The sequence below is a fragment of the Zeugodacus cucurbitae genome, chromosome 5, assembly GCF_028554725.1.
Source record: "Zeugodacus cucurbitae isolate PBARC_wt_2022May chromosome 5, idZeuCucr1.2, whole genome shotgun sequence".
Classification (NCBI taxonomy): Eukaryota; Metazoa; Arthropoda; class Insecta; order Diptera; family Tephritidae; genus Zeugodacus; species Zeugodacus cucurbitae.
Genome location: NC_071670.1, coordinates 1,721,994 through 1,745,931, shown reverse-complemented (window position 1 = coordinate 1,745,931; position 23,938 = coordinate 1,721,994). Strand labels below are relative to the sequence as shown.

General features: G+C 37.5%; 3 protein-coding genes across 5 annotated transcripts in view; 1 reads left to right on the top strand and 2 right to left on the bottom strand.

Annotated features, from left to right (window-relative positions):
* The window catches only part of LOC105208771 (uncharacterized), a 71,953-nt gene that overhangs the window by 30,075 nt on the left and 17,940 nt on the right, over positions 1 to 23,938 (top strand). The gene's annotated exons all lie outside the window — the stretch shown is intronic.
* LOC128922361 (uncharacterized) lies at positions 4,683 to 5,760 on the bottom strand. The gene is made up of 3 exons (XM_054232608.1): positions 5,512 to 5,760; positions 5,239 to 5,441; positions 4,683 to 5,182 (listed from the first exon to the last, which is right to left on the bottom strand). The coding sequence occupies exons 1-3, from the start codon at positions 5,533 to 5,535 to the stop codon at positions 4,966 to 4,968; spliced, it is 444 nt and encodes a 147-aa protein (XP_054088583.1). The 5' UTR covers positions 5,536 to 5,760; the 3' UTR covers positions 4,683 to 4,965.
* LOC105212640 (cytospin-A) lies at positions 8,846 to 22,894 on the bottom strand. 2 transcript variants are annotated; one of them, XM_054232596.1, is made up of 12 exons: positions 22,776 to 22,894; positions 13,311 to 14,381; positions 13,101 to 13,241; positions 12,659 to 12,835; positions 11,497 to 12,429; positions 11,288 to 11,431; positions 11,053 to 11,221; positions 10,821 to 10,969; positions 9,895 to 10,026; positions 9,608 to 9,821; positions 9,244 to 9,518; positions 8,846 to 9,162 (listed from the first exon to the last, which is right to left on the bottom strand). In XM_054232596.1, exons 2-12 carry the CDS (start codon positions 14,028 to 14,030, stop codon positions 9,073 to 9,075), a joined length of 3,144 nt encoding a protein of 1,047 aa, XP_054088571.1. In that variant the 5' UTR covers positions 14,031 to 14,381; positions 22,776 to 22,894; the 3' UTR covers positions 8,846 to 9,072. The 2 variants fall into 2 exon arrangements, with proteins under 2 accessions (XP_054088571.1, XP_054088572.1); XM_054232597.1 differs by having other exon boundaries at positions 13,311 to 14,312; positions 22,776 to 22,893.

The following is a 23,938-nucleotide window of genomic DNA, read 5'->3' as shown; positions in this document are numbered from 1 at the left end:
GCACATTTGACTCTAGAGCATTCAGTGGGAGGAGTATGATTTGGGGGAAGGTTGCAGATAGCACAAGCTGGGGGCTTATTACATCGCTTAGCAGTATGACCCAGCAAATGACAAATCTTGCAGCGCATGGGATTAGGATAGTACGGACGGACATCGAGGGTACACCAGGCAACTTCAATACGACTAGGTAAAGTATATTTATCAAAAGTTAATAATAAAGCACCAGTAGGTACACGATCACCATTGTTTCTCTTGGTAAATTTATAAACTTCAGATACACCTTGATCTTTTAGACCATCAATTATTTCGTCATCAGCAAGCTGACAGATAAATGGAGCGTAGATTGTACCCTTTACTGAGTTCAGAGAGTTGTGAAGAGATACCTCAACAGCACCAGCTCCGGGAAGATGTTTGGTTTGTAAAAATTTGTCAGCGATTTTTTGGTTCTTGACCAAAAGTAGTAGGCTGCCGTCACGAAGCGGTGTGATTTTGTTAATTTCCTTACTTATTGCCTGAATGCCTTTATGTACTGCAAAGCAAGAAGTGGATGCAATAGGTTTTTTGGCGTCCTGTGATTTGATTATGAGGTACTTGGGATCGTCCTTCTTAGAAATAGGTAATTCCGGAAAGAATTCCAGCGTTGAATTTTCTGGCTTTTTCCTTTTGTTTTTAGGACCCGGGGATAATAGTGCAAACCTATTATTCCCCAGACTGTTGGCCCCCGGGGGCATAGCGAAAGAATATACGTTCTTGCCCGATTAAATTGTGAATTTAGCTTTATAATGGAAAACTTTTTATAAAGACACGTGGAAAGTGTAACGAATAGAAGCTCAAAATGTCAAATCTAGGTTAAATTGCGCGTACACCAAGTAACGAGAAGTTAAGCAGCGAGTAGGTATAAACGATTTTACCCGTATAAACGTGTTGACACTATGAGCGACGGCGTTTGACTCCTATGTGGGATTTAGTTTTCCCACACGTTAATAAATGTTCCGAATGATTAAAAGACGGATTTATCTTTTATTACACTGTGATTTAATATAGTAATTCAGTTGTTTTAGTTTATAAATTGAATATTTAAAGTTTGATGAAAAGGAAACTATACTTATTATTGTGAAAACTTTAATTTAATAAAATGAAAATATAGTTTAATATCTTCCGGCGTCTACGTCGATACGTGCGTACGGCTAGACGTCTACCAGAAAACTCTTCGTCTTGATCCTGCATACTCTTGTTCAAAGTTTCGAAAAACGCTGTTCTTCTGAAAATGGGTTTCGGAGTTGTTTGAACACGCAGATTTGCTATTTTATGTAAAAGGAGTTTCAGGATTGCTCAATCCCACATATATAATATACTGAACGAACCTTTTTTTACTGCGCATGCATTCAATTACGCTGTGAGAGTTGCCCATACAACATTAGCAGCTTTGCCGCTGTTTGGGCCACCAAATTGTCCGGTACCAACATTTCTGTGATTTTTCAATAAATCTAGAAATTTTTGTTTTTGTTGTTTGGTAACTTTTCCACTTCTTACTTTTTTCTGTAAATAATATAAACAAAGAGCTCATTGAAATTTCTGACACGTTAGATGGTACCGGCGACGCTGGTGAAGATGAACCTGGCTCCATTCTTTCGGGTATTGCCGATGGACGACCTCTTTTACGTGGGTTTATTGAGGTAATATTAGACGCGTGAAGAAGCTTCATTTGCTATGGATAATTGAAAATCCAGCAATGTCATATATTTCGTTCGTGTGACTTGATTTTTTAGGTCTCGTCTATACAGCAACCAGCTATTGTCTACCACTGTACTATGGGCCATCATGTGGTATTCTTCGGATTAATTTATTTTTAGTACGATTATCTAAGCAGATACTTGATAACAAGGGGTCAGAAGAATCCATAGTTCTATTAAACACATCGACAATATTGTTACTTCGTGAATTTTTCCTTATTTCTTGCTTCTGATGCAGTTTCGCCTAGTCAGCCAACTGGTACTAAAGACGCCTCCATTATTTGTGCCGAATGAACTAAAATCTTGTGGACTGTTGCCGACATTGGGTACCAATCGTACTTATTGAAATATAAATCGGCAGTATCTATACAGAAATCATTGAACTTTTTAAAATTAATGCGAAATTCGCACGAAATCGACACCAGTATTATATGATAATGTCTCAATAGATCAATGTCAACATTAGTAATTGATGCAAATAGTTCAAGTTAGCGAACACTCTTCTAGCCGTATTCCCGTCGTTTGTTGAGCCACATCCACATCCAGTAGTTGCTTGTCAATCGTAAGGTATTCTCCATGCGTATAATTTTCCCGGCACTTTTGAATTAACATCTCCCAAATTTTTCTAATGGGGGCAAATTTGGCTTCAACTATGTGAAGGCGTGCAGATTTATCGTCGAGTCCTTTCCGCAATTGGAGAAATTCGAGTAGCCTAACTGATGTAAAATAATTATCAAAGAACACGTACTTGTTCATGGGCGTCCGCAGAAAATGACTAAAAGGGGGGAAAATCTATTTTATTTTTATTTTTTTAATTTAATAAAAGCCTTCTATTTTGTTCCGCGAATTTCGTGAGAACCTTATCAATAAATTGCTTGTCGTCATTTACGGCTCTTCTGTGTATGCTCAACATGCAAAGACCTTCAAATAGAAAAAGAGTAATTAAAAAATAAAAAAATAATAATCATAGAGAACAAACCATTTAAACGATTTTCAGCCATTGTTGAACTTAATTAACCATGTTTTCACTCGCCGTAAAGTGCCGAACAGGCCCGTAGCCAGCTTTTCATTTCGGGGGAGCTGAAGTAAAAACATATATAAACTTTAAATTTTCTGTTTATTAAAAAAAAAACAATACAAATTCATATACATATTACTTAAATTATTTGGTAGTTGTAACTTAAATAAGTAATATTTTTCTTTTCTTCTTGTTTGCCATATCATTAATTACTTCATCTGTGAGTGAATATTTTTAAAATAATATAATTTAAAATACGTTGCATCGCAATGTTGCAGTAATTTCAACACTTCTATGGTTGGATCTATTGTTGATAAGCTGGCACACCACAATCAATACTCTGATTTTAATGCTGTCATTGATATTTGCTCCTCGAAGTAAATAGTTAAATTTTTTAATTCTTCGGCATTATCAATTGCAGCAAAACGAGGGAGTAGAATTTGAAATGTCGAGGGTATATCCTCATTCACTAATAAACGTTCTGCCATGTTTTGAATCAGAGCATCAACGAATGGAATAGGGGGTTATGCAAGGTGAAACTGAAACAAAAAACAAAAACGTACCGACGAACGCAACGTAGCACAGAAAATATGCTTGTGCTAGACAAAAAGTTATTAAAAAATATGTATGTACATACTTTTGTATTTAAATTTGAAATAATTGTTTTCTCTCAAATTGTAAAGGGGGGCAGTGTCCCTAGCTGAGCAAGGGCCCAGCCTCACGTTTGTGTTTGTTTTTATAATCCGCAGATGAAAATTTCCACAAGCATTGGTGCAATTTATAATTTTGAATAAATTTCACAGTTGTATCATAATTCCACTTATTTGCCATTTAAATTCTTTCACAATGCAAAATGCAATTGAAACTAAATAAACAACATAAAAATCGACCGAGTGGCTAGTGAAGACCGAACGCGTGTTCACATGCAACGAGCGAGTCAGTGATTAGCTCAGAAGGGGCAAAAGAGTGAAGAAAAAAGAAGCACTCTGCCTAGTAAACAAAATGTGATTCTAGTGACTCTCTCGCCCACTGACTCGGTTCATTACTCGCCTTACTGTTTAAACGAAACGAGCACTCGGCCGAGTCACTATCTCGCCGCTCTACTCGTTACGTGTAACAAGGCCATTCGAGCTAGTGCTCGCAGAGATAACGTAGCGAAGGTTTGACTCGATTCGCTCTTATCTATTATCCTTTACATATATCTATTTTTTAAACATTTAACATATAATTGATAGCATATTTCCGCATCTCGAAGGACCAAATATGTCGAGGTTAAAACCAGGGCGGCGTATAACCAATTATAGGCCATCCCTTCACTCTACAGTTTCTTATACTCTTTGATCAAGTCAACCTCGTTCTCCTGGTCGCTGTTCGAGCTAGTGCTCGCAGGGATAACGTAGCGAAGGCTTGCCGTTATCCATCCTTTATATGCATCTATCTTTAAGCATTTAACATATAATTGATTAACAAATTTCCGCATCTCGAAGGACCATATGTATAACTCTTGGTTTCCCACAACTCAATAAGCAGCGCTTCTTAGCTTTTGCAACTTCGAAGGTGAAATTTCTAAGTGTCTCATAGTATATGCCATATGAATAAAATGTACATTCTTTTCAATATATGCAACAAGCTGTTCTTCCTTCTTCCTTGTGAACATTTGTTGGCTTGTATATTTGAACACGTAAATTGGTTTGTTCTCACTGCCGCCCGGCATCAGACAACACAGCAATTGCGTCTGACTTCTTCAAACGCATGAGTAACGTAGTTCTTTTTATTTCATATGTTTTCGCAAAATCTAACCTAAAATCCTTGCAATCAAAGCAGCTGATTAATTTTGATTGAGAACTTTATTTAAACGAAAAAACCAATGCTTCTTTCAACGCATTAAAGTGTAAACAATTAACATTTAGGAACAATACTTTTTAGGTATGATTTAGAGAGATTTAGAGATTTCTTCGTTTGATTTATTACAATGGACTGAATGTGTAGCACATAAATGAAATCCTTAGAAACTATAAGTGATTAGGAACGTAACGAAAATGAAGAAGAGATGGGAGAACAAAATAGTGATGGAAGTGTTGTCATTTCAAACTTCATGAAACTTTATTTCCAACAAGATTCGTTGCCAGCGAATTTTCCTGAAATTTACGTTATTATCCTCTTTTCGGGCTGCTACTTTAAGCGCTTTGTTATAGCCTAGACAGACGAACAAAATTAATTGGCATTAAGAAATGATAATGCGCATTGAAATTTTATAGTGACAGACGACAAATTTTGTGCATTTATACAGCTGATTAATGATAATAAAAATAATGATTCATAAATTTCTGCATTATTGGCTGCAGTCAGCCCTATGATTTGATGCACCGCATCAAAATATTTCCACGTCGATGGGCTGCCCCCCGATGGGCCAGTTTTCTTCTTTTCTTCTCTACAATTTCACAAAGGTTAATAATGTTAAAAATGTTTTATAATAGCATAGTATACCTGTATCTTTGTGATAAGTTTCTAATTTTAATATGGACTTCCTTCGGAGTAAATTTATGTGCCATTTGCACAGATATATCGGCATATATATGCAAATTGCGCTTGGCACGTCTTAAATCATCGGCCCGCTCACGCCACAAGTCAATTAACACACATTCATCAGTGCTAGTCCAAACCACTCGCTGCTTAATTTCTGCCATCTTCTAAAATATTAAAATTTGATTTTGTCAATAAACTTGCACATAATTGAAAAAGAAATTTAAAACTTCTTACCTCTAACGCTTTCCTTTCTATCATTTGTTGACGTTTTCTTCTTCTTCTTTCTATCAATTAACATTCACAATAGCAAAAATCGGGCATTTTTGGGCAGCATTGCCAGCACAAATGTGGTAAATTCAGCTAAATGCACGAAATTTTTGTGCATTACTAATTTGCTTTAAAATGAATTAATGCGCGAGTTAAAGCAAATCATCGCCGCTAATGCAAATTAGCGATGTCGTCTGTCTAGGCTATTAGAAGCTATAAGTGAATAGGAACATAACGAAAATGAAGAAGAGATGGGAGAACAAAATAGTGATGGAAGTGTTGCCGTTTCAAACTTCATGAAACCTTATTTCCAACAAGATTTGTTGTCAGCGAATTTTCTATTATCCTTCTTGTCGGGCTGCTACTTTAAGCGCTTTGTTATGGCTGGAAATTCGACGAATTCGATTCGTTGCGAGGGAATTTTCTCGAAAATTACGTTTCTTTCAAGCTGATGACGTGAAAAATCATTTAAAAAATAAAATCATAAAAAAACTATAATGGAAATGTTTCAACTAGAAAGTTGACTTACTAACGGTATTGCAAAAAAAACGCATATGAACTACAAAAAACGTTAAAATCTTTGCACTGACATTTGATTCATACATACATATATATTTGTAATAAAAATAATTAATTTTACTTGACTTGTGAATTGTGAAAATAAATAATATCACGACAAAATATATATAATCATGCATAGCATATACATTTATAATTCAGTATTAGAAAATTTTTTTTGTATGTATACTTGAAATGCTCTAAAAAGAAAATAATAATGATAATGGTGTTACTTAAATGGAAAAGTAAAATCTACCTATACAATTGTAATGATTTTTTTTTTTTTATATAATACGCATTTAAACACTATCCTTATGAACGCTAAATATTGTGCAGTTATTCACATTCGAATTTTGCACGATATTTAGTATTTTACCTTTAATTGTTTAAGCCCTTAACAAGTGCATTACTTGGCACATTAATAAATTAATTAAAAAATAATGATTCAAATAAGTTTGTTTAGGACTAAGTCCATAGCATTAAATATTTAACTGTTAATTTAAAGTATTATCGCTTATGTTAAGAATAATTAAAAAAAAAATAAAGAAATTGTTGTAAACTCCCTAAATACATACGTGCGATCTCACTCTTTTTTTATCAAACAGCGGCAAAATGCCAAAACAAGTAAGTAAAATAATAAATTGTGCTGCATATTTCATTTAATTTCCTTTAATTTACTTCATATTCTTTAAATATTTATTTTTCTATTTTTAAAACATTGAGTTATCACTTTTTTTTCGTTGATGTTTGCTTAAAATTGGCTTAAAACGATTATGTTAAATTTTTAAAATAAAATTATTAAAAATTAAATTACATTAAATTAAATTTTTTGTTATATCATTTTGAAGTACACCTTTTTTTGTTAAACAATAATAATATATATTTGTATACGCAAACTTCATTATTATTTTTTTTTTTTTTGACAAAAATGTATTTACTCATTTTACATTTTCGGACCTTCATGACAGTGGTCACTTGTGTTTTTATCATTGAATTTTTTTTTAACTTTTTGTTATTCCTTCAAATAAGGTTTTAGATAATCGCTATAGCAACAAAACCTGTATTTTTTTATTTTGTAATGCAATTTCTCTTGGGCTAAAATGAATATTACTCATTAATATTTATTGCACTGTACGACAAAAACTGACTTTTTTCTGGATATTGGACCAAAGTAATTTTTTCCAGGAGATTGAGTTATAAGTAAAAAAAATGGTATTTTTCGATTTTCCAAGTTAGCCTCCAAAATCGAAATATTTGGATTCGAAGTTCGAAAAAAGGACCTTAAAAATCCAAAATATGGGTATAATCTACATTTTTCTCTTAATTCAATGTTGCATAAAGCGTTTTGGTCAAGCTTATATGACAGATGCTATGAAAGGTCAAATTTTGTTCTTCGGAAAAGATAAAAAAAAATTATATCGAAAAATACTGGACCCTTATAACATCTGGCATATAAGCTTGGTCAACAGTTTTATATACCATTGAAATAAGAAGAAATTTAGACTATATCCATATTTTAGTAGCTGTATCCTAATTAATAATAATAATAAATTTATATTTAATAATAATTTTTTTTAAAAGTCCTTTTTCCGAACATCGAATCCAAATATTTCGATTTTGGAGGCTATTTTCGAAAAACTGAGAATATAATCTTTTTACTTATGACTCAATCTCTGAAAAAATAGTTTGGTTCAATACCCAGCTTCTTTAATCTTTTAGGTTTTTGACGGCGTTAAATTTTCGTAATTTGGCATAAACTAATAGGGTTTAAGTCTGTGTCAGTCAAGAAGTGGAATATTTTTGTGTTCTAAAAACTCCTTTATTTTGATATCTTGCTGAAAAAATCGAGTCAAGTTCGCATAACTCTTCCGCTTTCGCTATCATCAAAATTTTCAGCAAATCGCAATTGATTGGCGAGTTAAATTACTTTGGAACCCATGTCATTTCAGCGGTACCGTTAGAGCAAAAAAACTACCCTCACCATAACTACTCACCTGATGGCGCTCAGTTTATTGAAACTTCTTTGTCAACTCGTTTATCATGCCAATAGTGTTTGAATCCATCCGGTCCCTGTAAATCAAACTGTTTTTCATCGTTAAATGAAGCCTTTGACTATTCTGCGCGCTTCGGACGACCTAGTAGATTCTATTGGCTACCATTACCTACACTAGTAGCCATCGTAGCGTTACCAGGAGCGCGACAATCCCAAAAGAAGCCATTATTCTTCTTCCAAATTCTCGGTAAATTTTCTGCAAAGCTCAAAAACTTGCCTTTATTAACTTAAGTTAATGACGATTTCTTAAGGCGTTTTCTTGTACAAAACTCTAACTCGTTCAAATACTTAATTTGTGCGTTGTGAAATCCCTATGAAAGTGATGCAGTTTTTATTTTATTTAATAGTGAGTTTATGTGAATTGCCACCAGTGTACATCGTGGACTGTAGCATTGAGCATGATTTAAAAGCAAGTGACAAAAATTGTTGAAGTCGTTAATATGTATCTTTCCTTACTCTTTGTAGACATACCATATTATTGCATATTTTTGCCTTTCGAGTCGAACATAGCTACGCCTTACTTTGTTTATATAAATTGCCTTTATGATATTTTCATCTACGCGCCTAATGGTAGGCAACAAATCAGTACAGTTTACTTTAGGAGCAAAAGTTCAATTCAACAACGCCTAATGGTAGGCAACGAATCAGTACACATTTTGGTTTGAATTTAATTTTTCACAAATGACAGTGTTTCTTACTAATAATTTTTCTTTTATTCAATAAATTAAATATGTGTAAATTACAATAATAATAATAATAATAATGCGAAAAAAACACTATGGAACAAGAGTGTGATAATAAAGTGTGTATGTATTACGCCATTGCCACTAAATAATGTGTTTATCAAGTCTACATTGTTGTATACCGCGATTAAGTCTTAGTTTTTCCCCATTTGCATTTACGCTTTTCGCTTGCTTCTACGTCTCGAAATGTTTGTAAATTGCCGTTACGTAGGACATGACCTGCGTCCAGTCGGGCCGCTCCAGCTGGCACATGTCGTTGATGTTCTGTAGAAATCGAATAAATCGAACGATTAAAATATGTACTTGTACACATGTGTGTGTGTGTGTGTGTGTGTGATGTCTTACCAGTGTCGTTTGTATGCCCACCGATTCGGCCGCCGCAAATGCCAACGAAAAGTTGCGTCGCTTATTTGTCGGATTCAGCGTGTCGTAGGGTATGCGATCCGGCAGATAGGAATGTAGTATTGCACAAAGCGCTAAACCGTCATTCCAGGACGAGCTGAAATTCGTTATGTCAATATTGCGATAGCCGACAGTTTTGTTTTGACACCATTTCAGCAGCGCATTGCGTTTTGAGCCGCCGTTTTTCGCCAGCATATTCAGTGGGTCCTTACGTTCGCCTGCAGAAAAAAACAACAAAGCGATCATAAATATAAAAGCACGAACATTAATGAACGAAATTGACCCTGTGTGTGTCTGTCTTACTAACCACTTAACAGCGATTTGCTCAACACATTATTTAGTCCAGTAAAGTGATGCAGATTCGAGACTAAGCTGGTTTGTGTTGTTGCTGTTGGCGTTTGTTGTTGCTGTTGTTGTTCGCGCAGCGGTCCTTTGGCAGGTATACTACTACTAACGGTATTACTATTTGTAATGTTGTTCATGCTACTGCTGTTGATTGTTGTTGTGCTCTGTAGACGCACCTAAAGAGAATAAAACAACAACAAAAAAAATAAATATAAATATAACAACAACAAAACAACTAGTGTTGCTTACATTCTCAGTCCAGTCGTTATTCGTTGCATTATTGCCGACGACCGGTGGCAGTAGATTGCTTGTTATCTCCGGAGTGCCGCTGTTCAAGCTAGATGTGGAACTGTAATGTGACTCAGTTTCCTCAACTTTGGGCTGAAAGTGAGAATGAGGATGAGATGGGGAGGCATTTTAATTAGTATAAAAATGTTTGGTAGTTTTGTTGTTGTTGTTGTGCTTGGCAGCTTGAAGCAGTCCTTATTTCTCTACACTCCACAAAAAACTGTGAAGAAAGTGAGGGACTTCTCTATCTCTCTTTTCCGCAAAATCTCGAAACGTTAGGCCTTTTTCTTACGTTATAATCAAAATCCGACATCTAACAGAACTACATAAAGGTTGTGTTGAAAGAGGGGCTCCTCTCTTTAGATCGTTCCTACAAGAGTTGCGCCTGCGCAATCGTCACTAATTTGGGTTTATATCCGATCAAAGATTGTTAGAAAAGCATTCTTATTTTTTCTATCTTGCTTTCTGTTTATTCTTCAATATTCAATTCCAATAATTCGATATTGGCAGACTGAGTTACAGACAAAGACAATCCGACTTGTGTGAATACTCGGACACCGCTGAAATCTGTAGAGCGGATCAGCTTGCAAGAGAGGATACACCCTAGGAATATTGAAGTCGGATTGGAAGCGGGCGGGTAGTCCGTAGTGCACTTGCGCTGGACACACTGACTTCGCTTTGTTGGACAAACGCTGGACCACAACCAGGGTCTTGGCGACCCGAAAAGTATTTGAATGCCACAAAGGACAGTCGAAGTTGTCTTAAGAGTGGTTCTCTGCAGTCGTGGAGATTTACTCTTCGACCTAACATAACCCCAATAACCTGTACCTCTCTTTTTATGCTACTATACCAGCTTTATATTAATAAAGTACATACTCATTACTCACCTTATTGTTCTCAATACTTTCGATGAGCGTCTTCACCGACAGCCGCGAATCCTGTCTATTCAGACTGTTGCCGATTTTACTGCGTCGCGAAGCCATTTCCTGTTGGACAGTGGTCAGCACCGATTGCTGTGTTTCATTCTGTTGCATTTCTACAATGTGTATTGAAAAATTGATTTGGTCAGGGTTGGATTTTTATGCAAATGTTTTGTGTATAAACTTGCTTGACACTTACGTGTTTTTGTCAGCTTCTCGATTTGCTGTTCCAGCAGTCGTATCTTCTCCTTTTGCGTTTTGTTATCGAGTACCAGCTGTTCGCGCGCACTCAACGCTTCAGTCTTAAAATCATTGGCCACACGCACCGTCATTAGCAAGTCCGACTGGAACTGTTGCCATTCCTCGGCCTGAAAAGAAGTTGTTGTTTAGTGGAAATGCTTCACATTTAGTTTAGTTGGCGGTTAGGCATATACCTCCTGTTTGCGCAGTTTCACTTCATCTTCGAGCTGCTTCTCGGTCGCATTTAGTTTGGCCTCCACATCGCCCAAATGCTTCTGCGTCTCGCTGAGTAAGTTTTGTAACTGTTGTTTGTCCTCCAAGTGACATTTACATTGCACCTGCCAATCAATTAAGAGCAGCCACATGTGATGAGTTTGAAACACACGTTTAACACCACACTTACCTGTAATTCGTTGGTGCTATCGACTAGTTGCTGATGCTCCCCGCTCAACTTGTCCTTCTCTTGCTGCAATTGCTCCAGCCGATATTCCAGATCCGAGACGGCACACTTGGCATTATTCTTTGCGACCTTGCACTCCTCAGTCACGCCGGACAGCTGCTCCTTGAGGCGTCGAATTTCCGCCTGACTGCGCGAATACTGATCCTGCAACTCGGCCACGCGCTCCTCCAGCGTATCCTTCTCCTTGCGCGCCGCATCCAATAAATCGGTAAGATCGGTTTTTTCACCTCGCGCCAAATCCTGCTCCAGCTCTTCGATTTTGGAGCGTGCATTCTCGAGCAACGTACTCAGCCGATTTATCTCGATGCTGCGCTGTGAGATCTCTTCTTTGGCCTGCATCAGCTGGGCTTCCATTTGTTTGCGTTCAGCATTCGCTGCATCCACCGTGGAATCCAACAGCGCATTGCGTTCGCGCGTGCGATTACAATCGGCCAAGGCGGCCTCCAGCTGTTGACGCAACTCCTGCATTTCGCCATTGAGCTCCTCCTGCTTGACGAGTATCGATTCGCGTTCTTCCTGTGATGTCTTAATCAGGTCGAGCAGCTTACGTTCGCGTTCCGAGGAGCTGATTTCGGTGCGTAGTGTGTTGATTTGCGTGCGCGAGTCGTTGAGTTTCTCAGTTTGGCGACACAGTGTCTGGAAGAGTACATCCTTCTCTTCGGCCAAACGTTCGTTCTCCGCCTGTGCGTCACTCAGCTGCGACTGCAAATCGGCTAACTCTTGTAGTGTAGCCTGTAGCTCTTCATTGGTCGAATAGTGCGTCTCCTCCATTTGTATGATCTTGTCTTGCAGGCAGGCCACGGAGATTTCGCTCGATGAAGAGTGCTTGTCCCAATCGGGCGTGAGACAGGGTGTGCCCACATCATTGTCGGTCGTCTACAGGGTGGGGAAGAAAAGTTATTGTTAAATTAGGTTTTAAAACATATTTTGTTTTTTTTTTTTTAGAAAACGACTTCCGAGAAGAGAGTTTGAGTTCACAGTTCCCAGTAGATCCCAATCTTTTAATAATTATTGCTGAGTTTCTGTTGCACATTTTAGACTACAAACAAGTCGTTAGTTGTCTCTTCATGTTTACTACCACCCTCCACCTACTCCCTCTACTTACACTTGGCAGCGCAATCGAAGCCGGCGCCGAGCTATGCAAACGCTGCGAGTCTTGTATGATTTGGTGTTTCTCGGCATCCGACAACGGCGAGTTGACGACATCACGCAAACGATTGCGCAACGTTTCATTCTCGTACTTGAGATTTGTCACCTCCAATTGACTTTTCTCGTGCTGGGTCTGTGGGGCGAGCGGAAACAGAAGAAATATAAATAAATAAATATGAGAAAATACGACGTTGTGGCGTGCCATACAAAGTGTCGGCGTTAATTAAATCACACTACTTGCAGCTGACAATTAAATAACTGTAAATTATTAGCAATGCAATGCAGAGTTGCAAAATAGTAAAAACAACTTGTTGTTGTAGTTGCATGTTTTGCTAGTGATTTACAGTTCTTTAATGGAGAGATATTTTGCATATTTATATAAAGACACGATCTCCCACCTGCATCTTGAGCAGCTCGGCCTTCAATTTACCCACTTCGGATTGATACGGCAGCAACTCGGCAATGCGCGCTTCCATCAATGATTTCTCGTGACCCAAACGCTCCAGCTGCGCTTGCAGATCCTGCATTTTGTTGTTAGCCTGCAAGCAGAGAACCATAAGATAGGTTTTTTAGAATTTTATAAAAAAAAACTTGTGTTGTTGTTTCACCTCTAACAATTGTTGCTGCTGTTGTTGTTGCTGTTGCAATAGTTGCTCGTTGTTAATGAATTGCTGATAATTGGCCGCATTCAACTTGTATAAATCAATGCTCGCTTCAGCTGGCGTCGGCAACGCCGCTTGTTCAACGGTGTAATTATTATTGGTTGCTGCCGCGGCTGCGGCGGCGGCGGCTGCTGCTGCTGCAGCTTGTGTATTAACCGCGGAATTGTGACTTCCCGGCGCGGCGGCTATAGTCGTCATTACATTGCCAACTGGTGCGGCGGCGACTACAACTTCGGCGCGTGCCGGCGGCGTTGGTGGCTGCGCTGTCGCTTGCGCTTGCGTCGGCAATTGCTTTGGCTGTTTCTGTCCCTTCTTGCCGACGCCGGCGACCTTTGGCTTCTTGTGCGGCAAAGTATTGGCGCTCGGTTGCGGCGCGTTGCTGTTGTTGTTGGTGTTGCGTAACACTTCCGGTGTGCGACAGCGCGTGCGCGCTGCTAACGGTGCCGCAATACTCAAATCACCGTCGCCTACGTCGACGCCACGCTCTGTGACCGGATCGATGGGCGGATAAAATGTAGCTGCTGCGGCTGGTTCCTGCTGACTGCTGCTGCCCACCGTGTTCAGCGAGGTAGTGGACTGCGATTTGTGACGACTGTTGGAGGAGGAATGCTTGGAGGAGCCCGAGGGTCCTTGCCCTCTGCGGAACAACGATTTCAATTTGATCATTGTGTTTTATTTAGTTGTAAGATATGTACGTGTGTGTTAAATGCAATTTGGGAGTGGGAACTTGTGGGCGGCGAAGGATGTGTGGATGTACGTGGGATTCTTTTGCAAATTTGTGCGTTCTTTTTTTTGCTAGTTGGACTGGTGCGTCTTTTTTGCGCTGAATTCGCTTTTTATTGAATTTCTTTTATCTTTTTGAAACTGTTAACTCTTCAAAAGTTCTTCAATGTCTTTTCCTAATTATCTCTTTTGTGTCTTTTAGCACTTTCATTTTTATTTTTTATACTGTAATAGAATTATTTGGCGATTCTACATGTTTTTGTTTATTTGCAATCGTTCATTGTCGTTTTTTGTCTGTATTGAAAAATAAAATTCAAGCTAGAATTAAGCATTTAACATATCGATAACTCGATATTTATTAAATCGACTTTGATAGATGCTTTGCAAAGGAGACTAAAACATTTCTCAATTTTAGTGTAAAAGTGAAACCTTGCCTCGATATTCTTAACTTTATGAAATAAAGACACAACGATGGCATGAGATCCGCTCTCTCAATACACGTATAACTCCAGAGCTCTCAGTGAGTGTTTGACGGCTCTGGTATTCTACAAACCGTTGTTGACCGATCGAAACCCTTAAGAAAGTTCCCAAGCAACACTCTATACATTTTAAAATAATAAATAAATTGCTTCCAACGCATTAATTGTTTTGTGAATGAGTTTTCATAATGCTAAATGCTTATGTCTGCTCTCAATGGATTAATCAAAGCACAGTACAATCATTTAATTGTACTCGAGCTAATGGCCAAACAACAAGCAGCCAAGTAACAATAAGAAGCATTGTGTCTGCTCTATTTTCATTATTTTTTCTATAAGCAACTTGACATGATGCAACTGAACTGTCATGTATACATACGTGGTGTGTTCAAAAAATAACGGGAATTGTAAAATTTAAAATTTCACGGGTTTGGAGAGTTTGCCAGATTAGGCTTTGTGTGACTCTTCTATTTCCAAAATTATAGAGTTAAGGTTCTCTATATCTATATATACATATATATATCTATATCGGACTGTCGTTTTATAAGCATACAAGAAATCGCTGAAAGAGTTAAAAGCTAACCCAAAAATCGATTTTGACAAGTGTTTCGACGATTGCACCATAATAAGCGCTGTCATAAGTGCAAATTATCGAATGGAGATCATTTTAAGGCCACAACGTTTGAGTAGAATAATATATATATCTATTTGTTTTTCGAATAATTTATATTCCCGTTATTTTTTGAACACACCTCTATACCCGACGTTTTAGTATTTGCTACTCCTTTGTCTTTTTTTCCTTTATTTTTTATTTGTTTAATCCTGAAATCAAATTTTTTTCATAATAAAAGTGAGGAACTGAAGCTTTCTTCAGCTCAAATTGGAATGTGATTGATTAAAGGATCTTCGAAAGTCCAGTAATTTTGTTTATGACTCAATACAGTAAAAAAAACTCAATCATATAGGCGATAATTCGTTGATATTTCACAATACTATTTCAAAAACGTTTATTTTTCTGCGAAACAGTATTTTACAAAAATTAAAAGATTCGCAAAATTTTGAAAATTTCAAGAAAGTATTGTCATTACGCAAATACTATTTGAAATACGTATGTATGTTTGTGCAAATGAATGGCAACAGGAAGGCGCATACAAATAAATAAAAGCTGAAATCAAAACGCCGTTGCGTCGGGAATAATTAATAAGAACCTGCTGACGATCGAAAATTGGCGAAAGAGCTCACTCATGCGACAGCGCGTCAGCAGTCATTCGTGAGTGCAAGTGTGTGTGTGTGTGGTGAAAATACGTAAGACCGCCTTAAACTGTGCACAGCCTTATTGTTTAATAAACAATGTGTGTGTTGTGACAGAAACAGAAACAGAAACGATAAAAAAATGCTCTGATAGCAAAGAGATAAAACAGCGCGATTAAAGCGACTTGTGGGAGATAACGGAAGGCAGCTAAAAATAAAATATGCCTGCGGGCAGAGGGCGGGTTGTGAATAATTTTTTTATAATGAAATTCTCGCCTTAAAATATTTTTTTAACCACAACCTCTTAATGCGAACATCGCGTTGGTTACCGGCTGCCACATAATTTCATGAATGCAATGTCATTGCTGTGTTTTTTTTGTACTTAATTACTGGTGAACCAAATCTGGCGCGGCGCGTTTTTTTTTTTTATTTTTTCAAGTAATTTACGAGCCGACATTTCAATGGAAACATTTTTTTTTATTTTTAATTGATTACCACCTGCGCATAGTAATTATAAGTTTTTGCACTTCAATTGCAATCAGCAATACATTAACAAATGCGCAAGCTTACAGACAGACTTACATACGCATGTGTTTCTATGTTAATCTTATGTTCTTTTTTCATTATTTATTTACACAAATTTTCGCTCTTGCTTTGATTTTTGCTCTTTTCTTGCACACATTTTGCTCTCAAATACATACACACATATAAGTGCCTGCAATTACTCAGTTGAAGCGTCGGACTCATCTACACCAATTTTCGTTACTTTCCTCGATAATTGTCTTTTAGGTAATTTATTTGTGCTCATTTTGACCGGATTCTTTTTTCTTTAAATCATAGACTCAAGTATTTGCTTTTCTTTTAATGAGTCAAACAGCAGACACAGCATTAGTCATAGACAAGGCTTGCAGTAATCGGTGTAATGGACGAAAGCAGTGGTTCCCAAACATTTTGCTTACATATTGGAATGTGCGTGAAGTACTAAAAGAGTGATTATGTATACATATCATAGACTGCGGCCAAATTCAGCACGAGTCTTCACAATATCTAGAATCCCAATAAAAAAAGCATATCAATAGAGGCCTACTCCATGTAGAATGACTTTTAAAAACATCTTAATTGCTTCTCGACACGTTATAGAAAAAATTTTGCTGCTAAAAGTGTCGATAACAGCAAGAAAAGACTATTTGCCACAACGGAATTGCGGAAAAGCAAGCAAGGAAACCCAGAAGACGTGTCTGTTTTCTTAAGAAATACTATAAATAAGAATAAACGATTTTATAGTCGCAAGTAAATACTTTCTACCAGAAGGAATTGCGTAAAAGAAAGCAAGGAAACATGGAAGACACGTCCTTTAAGTAAGAAATACTATAAATAAAGATAAACGAGATTTCATAGAAGCAAAAGGCTTTCTGACAGACGGAATTGCGAAAAAGGCAGCAAGAAAAGCCGGAAGACGCGTCTTTTAGTAAGGAATACTATAAATAAAGATAAACGAGATTTCATAGAAGCAAAAGGCTTTCTGTCAGAAGAAATTGCGAAAAAGGCAGCAAGAAAAGCCGGAAGACGCGTCTTTTAGTAAGGAATACTATAAATAAAGATTTAATAAAATTAGTAGTCGCAGGAAAAATCTTTCTGGTACGACGGAATTGTGGAAAAGCAAGAAGGAATCCTGGAAGACACGTCCTTTAAGTAAGAAATATTATAAATAAAGATAACAGAGATTCCATAGTCGCAAGAAAATACTTTCTGACCGACGGAATTGTGTAAAAATAAGCAAGAAAACCTGGAAGGACGCGTCCTTTAGTAAGGAATACTAAAAATAAAGCCTTCTTCATATTTGTGACATATGTATGTATTTCAAACTAGAAAAATATCCATTAAAGCGTTATTTGGGAACCACTGACTGCTGTTAGTCATACAAATACACCTCTGTACATACATATGAATGTTGTGTGTGCGCAGAGATAACCTACTACTAACCCATTAAAAGAGACGGTCTAAAGAATTTCTATCAATATGTATACATATATCTATGCATGTAAAGTCAACAGTATAAAAGGTTTCTCTTTCAAGCACGGATATAATACTTTACGATAAGCAATGCATGTTGACTTGGGAACCTACATTGCTAGCAAGTAAATCACTATTTCGAGATTGTCTACACACTTCTTTCACAGTATGCTTTGAATCGGCTTCATGATTTACCAGCGCATGCAGAGAACATTACAAATCCACTTTTGTAAGTGTGTATGTATGTAGAATTGCAAATCAGTTTGTCTCACTGCGACTTCTCATCTTCCCCGCTTTTCGTATTTAATTTTTCACATTTTCTTTTAACTCTGTTTTCATGTTTATTCTTTGAAGACACAGCAGCTTTCATATAAAGCAAGGCTTTTGTTGACTCTGCCGTTGCAACGAGAGCGTGTTAAGTGCAACGGCGCGGCAGCCAAATAAACAAGCTCCACACACACACAATGGCAGCATAACGTACTTCGGAGCCCCCTTCTACATCGTGTAAATTGTGGCTCCTCATACATCAGGGTACTTGTTGCTGTTGCGCTGCAGCCGCCACTTTACCAAGCTGTTAGTGCTTACAGTCTCCTCTCACAGCTCGCTTTGTGACCAACTGCAGGCTCCCAGCGTCTCTGTCTACGGACTCTAGCATTGGCTCCATTGTTAATGCTCCCAGTGCTCTTTTCTTTATTATTTTCTTATTATGCTTCGCATTAACATTTTCACTTCAACACACAGCGCTGACGGATATGTCTCGCATCCAATTGTTGTTGTTGTTGTGGCCGCCGCTATTTTGTATGCTTCCCTTGATTTATGCAGTCGTAATGGAGGCTTGTAGTGCCTGTATGTAATAAAGACGAGTATTTTCTTATGTGTTACTAACTTTTCCTTCGTCACTGCTCGTTTTCTTTCTTTTGACTTCTGCTTTTTAATATGATTCTCATGTGACTTACATATGCATAGCATCTGGTAGCTACTCTTGACCTAGCTGTGTTTTGAATAAACGATTGCGTTTGGAGAAATCTCCAGACGGAGTGAATGAATTCTTGGCAGAAGAGTGAGTAATTTGTGTAGATATGAACGGTTTTTTAAGGGAACGATATTGGAAAGCCCCGAGTCTTGGTAGAAGAATGGGGAAGTTATGTAGAAACGAACGATTTTGAAAGGAACAGTATTTGACGCCTCGAGTCTTAGCAGAAAAGTGGGGAATTTACGTAGAAACGAACGAATTTGAACTGTACGGTACTTGTATGTAGAAACAAACGATTTTGAAATGAATCTGTTAGTCCCGCGTCTTGGCAAAAGAATGTGTATAAAAATATTTTGTTTTGATAATTGGACTCGCCGAACCACCGAAATTTGAAAATTCCCGTTATTTTTTGAATACACTTCGTATACGAAAAATTTTGAAGTGAACGGTACTTGTGAGCTCCGAGGCGATCGCCATAGTCAAGGACATGTTCCACCTTCCATTACCCAAACATTATCTACATTTTAAATCAGAAAGAATTAATAGAATTTTAAGGTTAGGGTGCATTTAAAATAAACTAACGATATTCCTTCGCTTTCTGCTTGTTCTTGCTGCTAATATGCTTCCTTTCTAATGGGTTTGAATTGAAAGTAAAGTTACCTATGCTTGAACAGCGTGCTTGAGAGCTTCAAAAGTGAAAATTATTCAACAAAAAAATCGTAAAAAAATTTCCCACACATAAAATATACACCTAACCACTTGCTTTGGGTAATTCCGCACGTGTAGATTAAGCGTGGTCGGCAAAACATATAAATGATTGACTCAATATTCAATAAATGCTTGAGGAGTTGATTACTTGAAAATGTTATGACACCAAAAATGGCTTAAGCGGTTTATTGCGCATAGACAATATATACATACGCTCGTTAGCATGTAAGTTTATCTTTTGTACACAGTTATACGAGTATAAGCTTAAGTAGGCGGAGATACCGTTGAAATGGAGATAATAAAACCGATAAGCAAGTGGAAAACAAATACATTGGAGGTTAATAAAACCTTCTAATTGCCCTGGCAATAAAAGTTGTAAATGACACATACAAAACTATGTCGTGACTCAAATTACATATGTACGCATATAAATAGAAAATTCCTAAGAATTCCACAATAAAAATTATGAAAACATTATGCTCAAGTTATTGCCACAAAGTAGACTGATAACTAACGGAGTAATAAAATTAAATTACAAGTAATAAAGTTAAAACGTTAAAGGCGCTGTGAAGTCATCGTTTTCTGAGCAATACAAGCTTCTTCACAACAATGCAACAGCTGACCTTGGGAGCTTTAGCTTTGTGCGCCCAAAAGTCAACAAATGCCTTTTATGGACTTTTGTAAATCAAAAACAGACTCATTTGCATGCATAAAAATTACAAAAAAAAACGTTTAAAACCTGTATTTGTTGTTGTGCACGTATTTTTTCTTAAAAAAATAACAACAACAACGAATTTCGTTAATCCACCGACACAAAAGCTTGCGCAGCCGCTCCGACTCTTATTTGCTTTTGTTGATCACATATTTGTTGTTGTTGTTGTTTTTATCATTGCATTTTGTAATGCATAAATTATTGATTTCGACAGCAGAAACCATCGCAAGCAAGTGGCAAAAATGTAAATAAATAAATAAATTAAGCAAAAAGTGACTAAGAAAACAACAAATCAGAACGAGTACGGAGTAGTCTCAGTTGTTTGTTGAGCGCGCAGCGATGTGTTGTTGTTTAAAAATATTAAATGCTTTGCTGTTGGATTTACACAGCTCCTCTTTCTACTACTCGTCCATATGTTTGTGAGGTGTTGCTTGATATCTTCCATGCCTATAAATCATATATGCACTCAAATAATCATAAAGCAACCAACCAATAACACAATGAAAAACCACAATTCATAAGGCATCGTAGATTAACGCTAATGAATCAGTGTTGAGCGTTGAAGGGCGAGTGAAGCAAGTGGAGACAAGACAGTGGAGCGAGCGTGTGAGAGTAGTGACAGCTATTGCGCATAAAGGTGTTCTTTTTTTCAAAACTGTGGAGATCCAATGTCGATTTCTTCGGATTTGTTAAAAAAAATTGTGGTTAGGAAGTAAAAATTTTAACAGAGTCGCTTAGATCCTCAGAGCTCCGATATGTTAAACTAAGACTTTGAAGCGAAGATGTAATAATTTCATATTTTGTTTTTTTTTTTTGGGTTTAATACGGCCTCGTCATTTTGTGATTATCTATATATAATACTGAAGCTCGGTTTTGGTTCTTAAGAGTCATATAATCTTTAGAGTTTGAGGTTTTCTTTTCTTTAGATTTTCGATAACACTTCCTTTTAGGCTTCTCCTTTTCACAATTTGCTTAGAATTTTGGAATTTAACTGGGCGTTGAGTTGATCGAACGTATTCTCATAAGCTGAGTTCCCATCCTAAACTTCAGAGAAGTCGTTTCTTGAAGGAAAAACTTTGAAAGACATAATGTAGCATAAAACTATTGAAGGGTGGGCGTGGTATGTTAATTGTGAAACTTTATGTTGACTTTGTGCATGTTTTTTTTTTAATTCTCAGCAACTTTTTGACAACCCTAATGTCATAAAAGTTGTAAAAAAATAGTTGCGCGCTCCGACTCACGTTCTAATTGCACCTTGTGAGACGGTTCTATGTAGTTTTATGAATATTCAAAGACAGTTTCATAGTTTCAGTGATCACATGTCCCTGACGTTTCATAATTAAGAAGTCAACACGAATTAGAAAAAAAACATGACAGCAACAACAACTGCTGCTGCTGAGAGATGACTCAAGGGCTGTCGCTAGCAAGCAAGTATAGTGAAGCGCGTTTGTGCGCAGGGAGGGTTTTGCCTGCGTTGTTACGATCAGTGGGGTGACTGGGCTGTCAGTTTATTTATTTATTTTTTTTTTTGTTATTTGCGACACGACATTGAGAGCGCATGAACGAATGCAAAGTTTTGTATTATTTTCCGCTGAAATTCATTTTAGCAGCTGATGCATGATTCTTATGCTAGCAGAGAGAAGTCCAAAAGAAACACGGCTATTAATGTTTTTTTCTTCTCGTGTTCCGTAGCGCTTTCGTTGCATGACTAGGCTTCGTTAATTCCAGCGCTTCGTGGCGCAGCAATCATGTCACGCATACGAAATTTCACAATTTAATTGCTGGTAGAGCAATTTTCGCAATATTTTCACTCGCTTTTTGTACTTTGCTGGCTCTTGGCTGGCTGTTGGCACACAGCAGTTTTGTCTCACGCACACGCTACATTTGGCATTTACCGTCGAGATATCACTGCCGCCACATTTAATTTAAACTCATTTATTGTTAATATTATTTTGTTGTTGTTGTTATTCTAGTACGCTCTCGAGAAGGTTTTGCACACGCATTAATGAATAGTAAGCAACAACGCCCGAAAAATGGTGAACAATAAATTAAAAACAAGTGAAAAACACGCGCACACCAAATGGCGTTGCACTGTCAGTCAGTCGTCTTGACATTTCGTCGTTTAAAAGTACACACACGATCGTCAAAAAACAGTTGAAAGAAAAAAAAGCAAGCTAGCTAGCTCAGCTCCAAGTAAAGCAAACAAGTAAGAAAAACACTGAAAATCAGTAAGTAAATATGGGTAAACGCAAACGAATTGCTGCCGCTCGGCCAACGACGCGACGCTCGGCCTGCGCCATAGCCACCAGAGCCAGCAAAATAAACCGGTATACAAAATCACAAGCGCACTAACAACAAGTACTCGTATAACTACGTAACGTATGTCGGGACACGGAGCCAGGAGCAGCGCCGACAATCACAAACAGCGTGACAGTAATTGTACAACAAATTAAACACAAAATACAGATATATACATATCTATCAATATATATGGAAGATCGCGACCGTCAATGATCAAAACACAACAAACAATACAATCAACTAGTCAAACCGACCGTTCGTTCGCTCACACAACCATTCGACCGCTCGTTTATCCAACAACTACATGGCGTCTACAAAACGATATCCGGTGCGAGCGACAGCTCGTTGGCTGTTAGCAGTTGCTGGCTGTGTGTGCTCTTTGCAACTCTGCTGCCAAACAAACGTGCCTTTGTGTTGGTGTTAACTGAGCGAACCGGCAAAAATGGTGTTGCCAGATACGGAGGCCGTATATGGAGGAAATTAGAACCGAGGCAAGGTCAATTGTAGACCACATCTCGCTAAAAACAAAAACATTATTATTATTTTGTGCGAATGATCTCTGCTTTAAGCTGAGAAAGGAGTTCAATATGTCGGCCGTATTTACACTGTTGATCTTCAGATACAACGTACAAAATGTGATCATCAGTACCGTCCTTTGTCTTATGACTTATGAGGACTTGTGCTTTGATCAGGACAATGCCCTAGACACCACGATGGACATTCTTCATAAATAATTCGAGTTTAAGGTTTCCATTCGCCAAGGACCATCAAAATCATGTTTACTACTAAAATAGACATAAATGAAGTAAGATCCAGCAAAATATGTATATGAAACAGAGGCATCGAAAAATGTTAGAAACCTTCCCTACTAAGGTCTGGCATCACCGAATGTAATGTTAAGCGCAAGAGAGTCATGAAAGAGCGCTCCAACGAAACTGGTAATTGGAATGTTGATAAAACAACACTAATACAGGCATAAATAAGCATATCTTTGTATATGTAATGCAATTGTTGTGAAGACATGCATTATTTGTATGTAAGAGTAGCCGCTATCGAGGGCTTTACAGCGCACAAATATCGGTATCAAGAATATCGAGGATTAACCAAGAAAATGTTAATGGAATGAAAGTTACAATGTCCTTTAGATTTCAACAACACTAATCGGCAACTAACAAAACCCTACAGAATCCAAGTAGCTGCAAAACCCGAGCCTAGAGACGATCAATGTACTCTACTAATTGGCATTCGCTGTTCCGGTTGCCTTAACATGAACCGCAACAGCTGTTGATCGAGACTCCAAAGAAAGTCTATGTTAATAACATAGAAGTGCTGTAAATATTATGAAATGTTAATGCTCCGTTACGTCGCTGTTGTTGCTCCGTTACGTGTGTACTACAGTGGTGGGCGCGAAAAATAA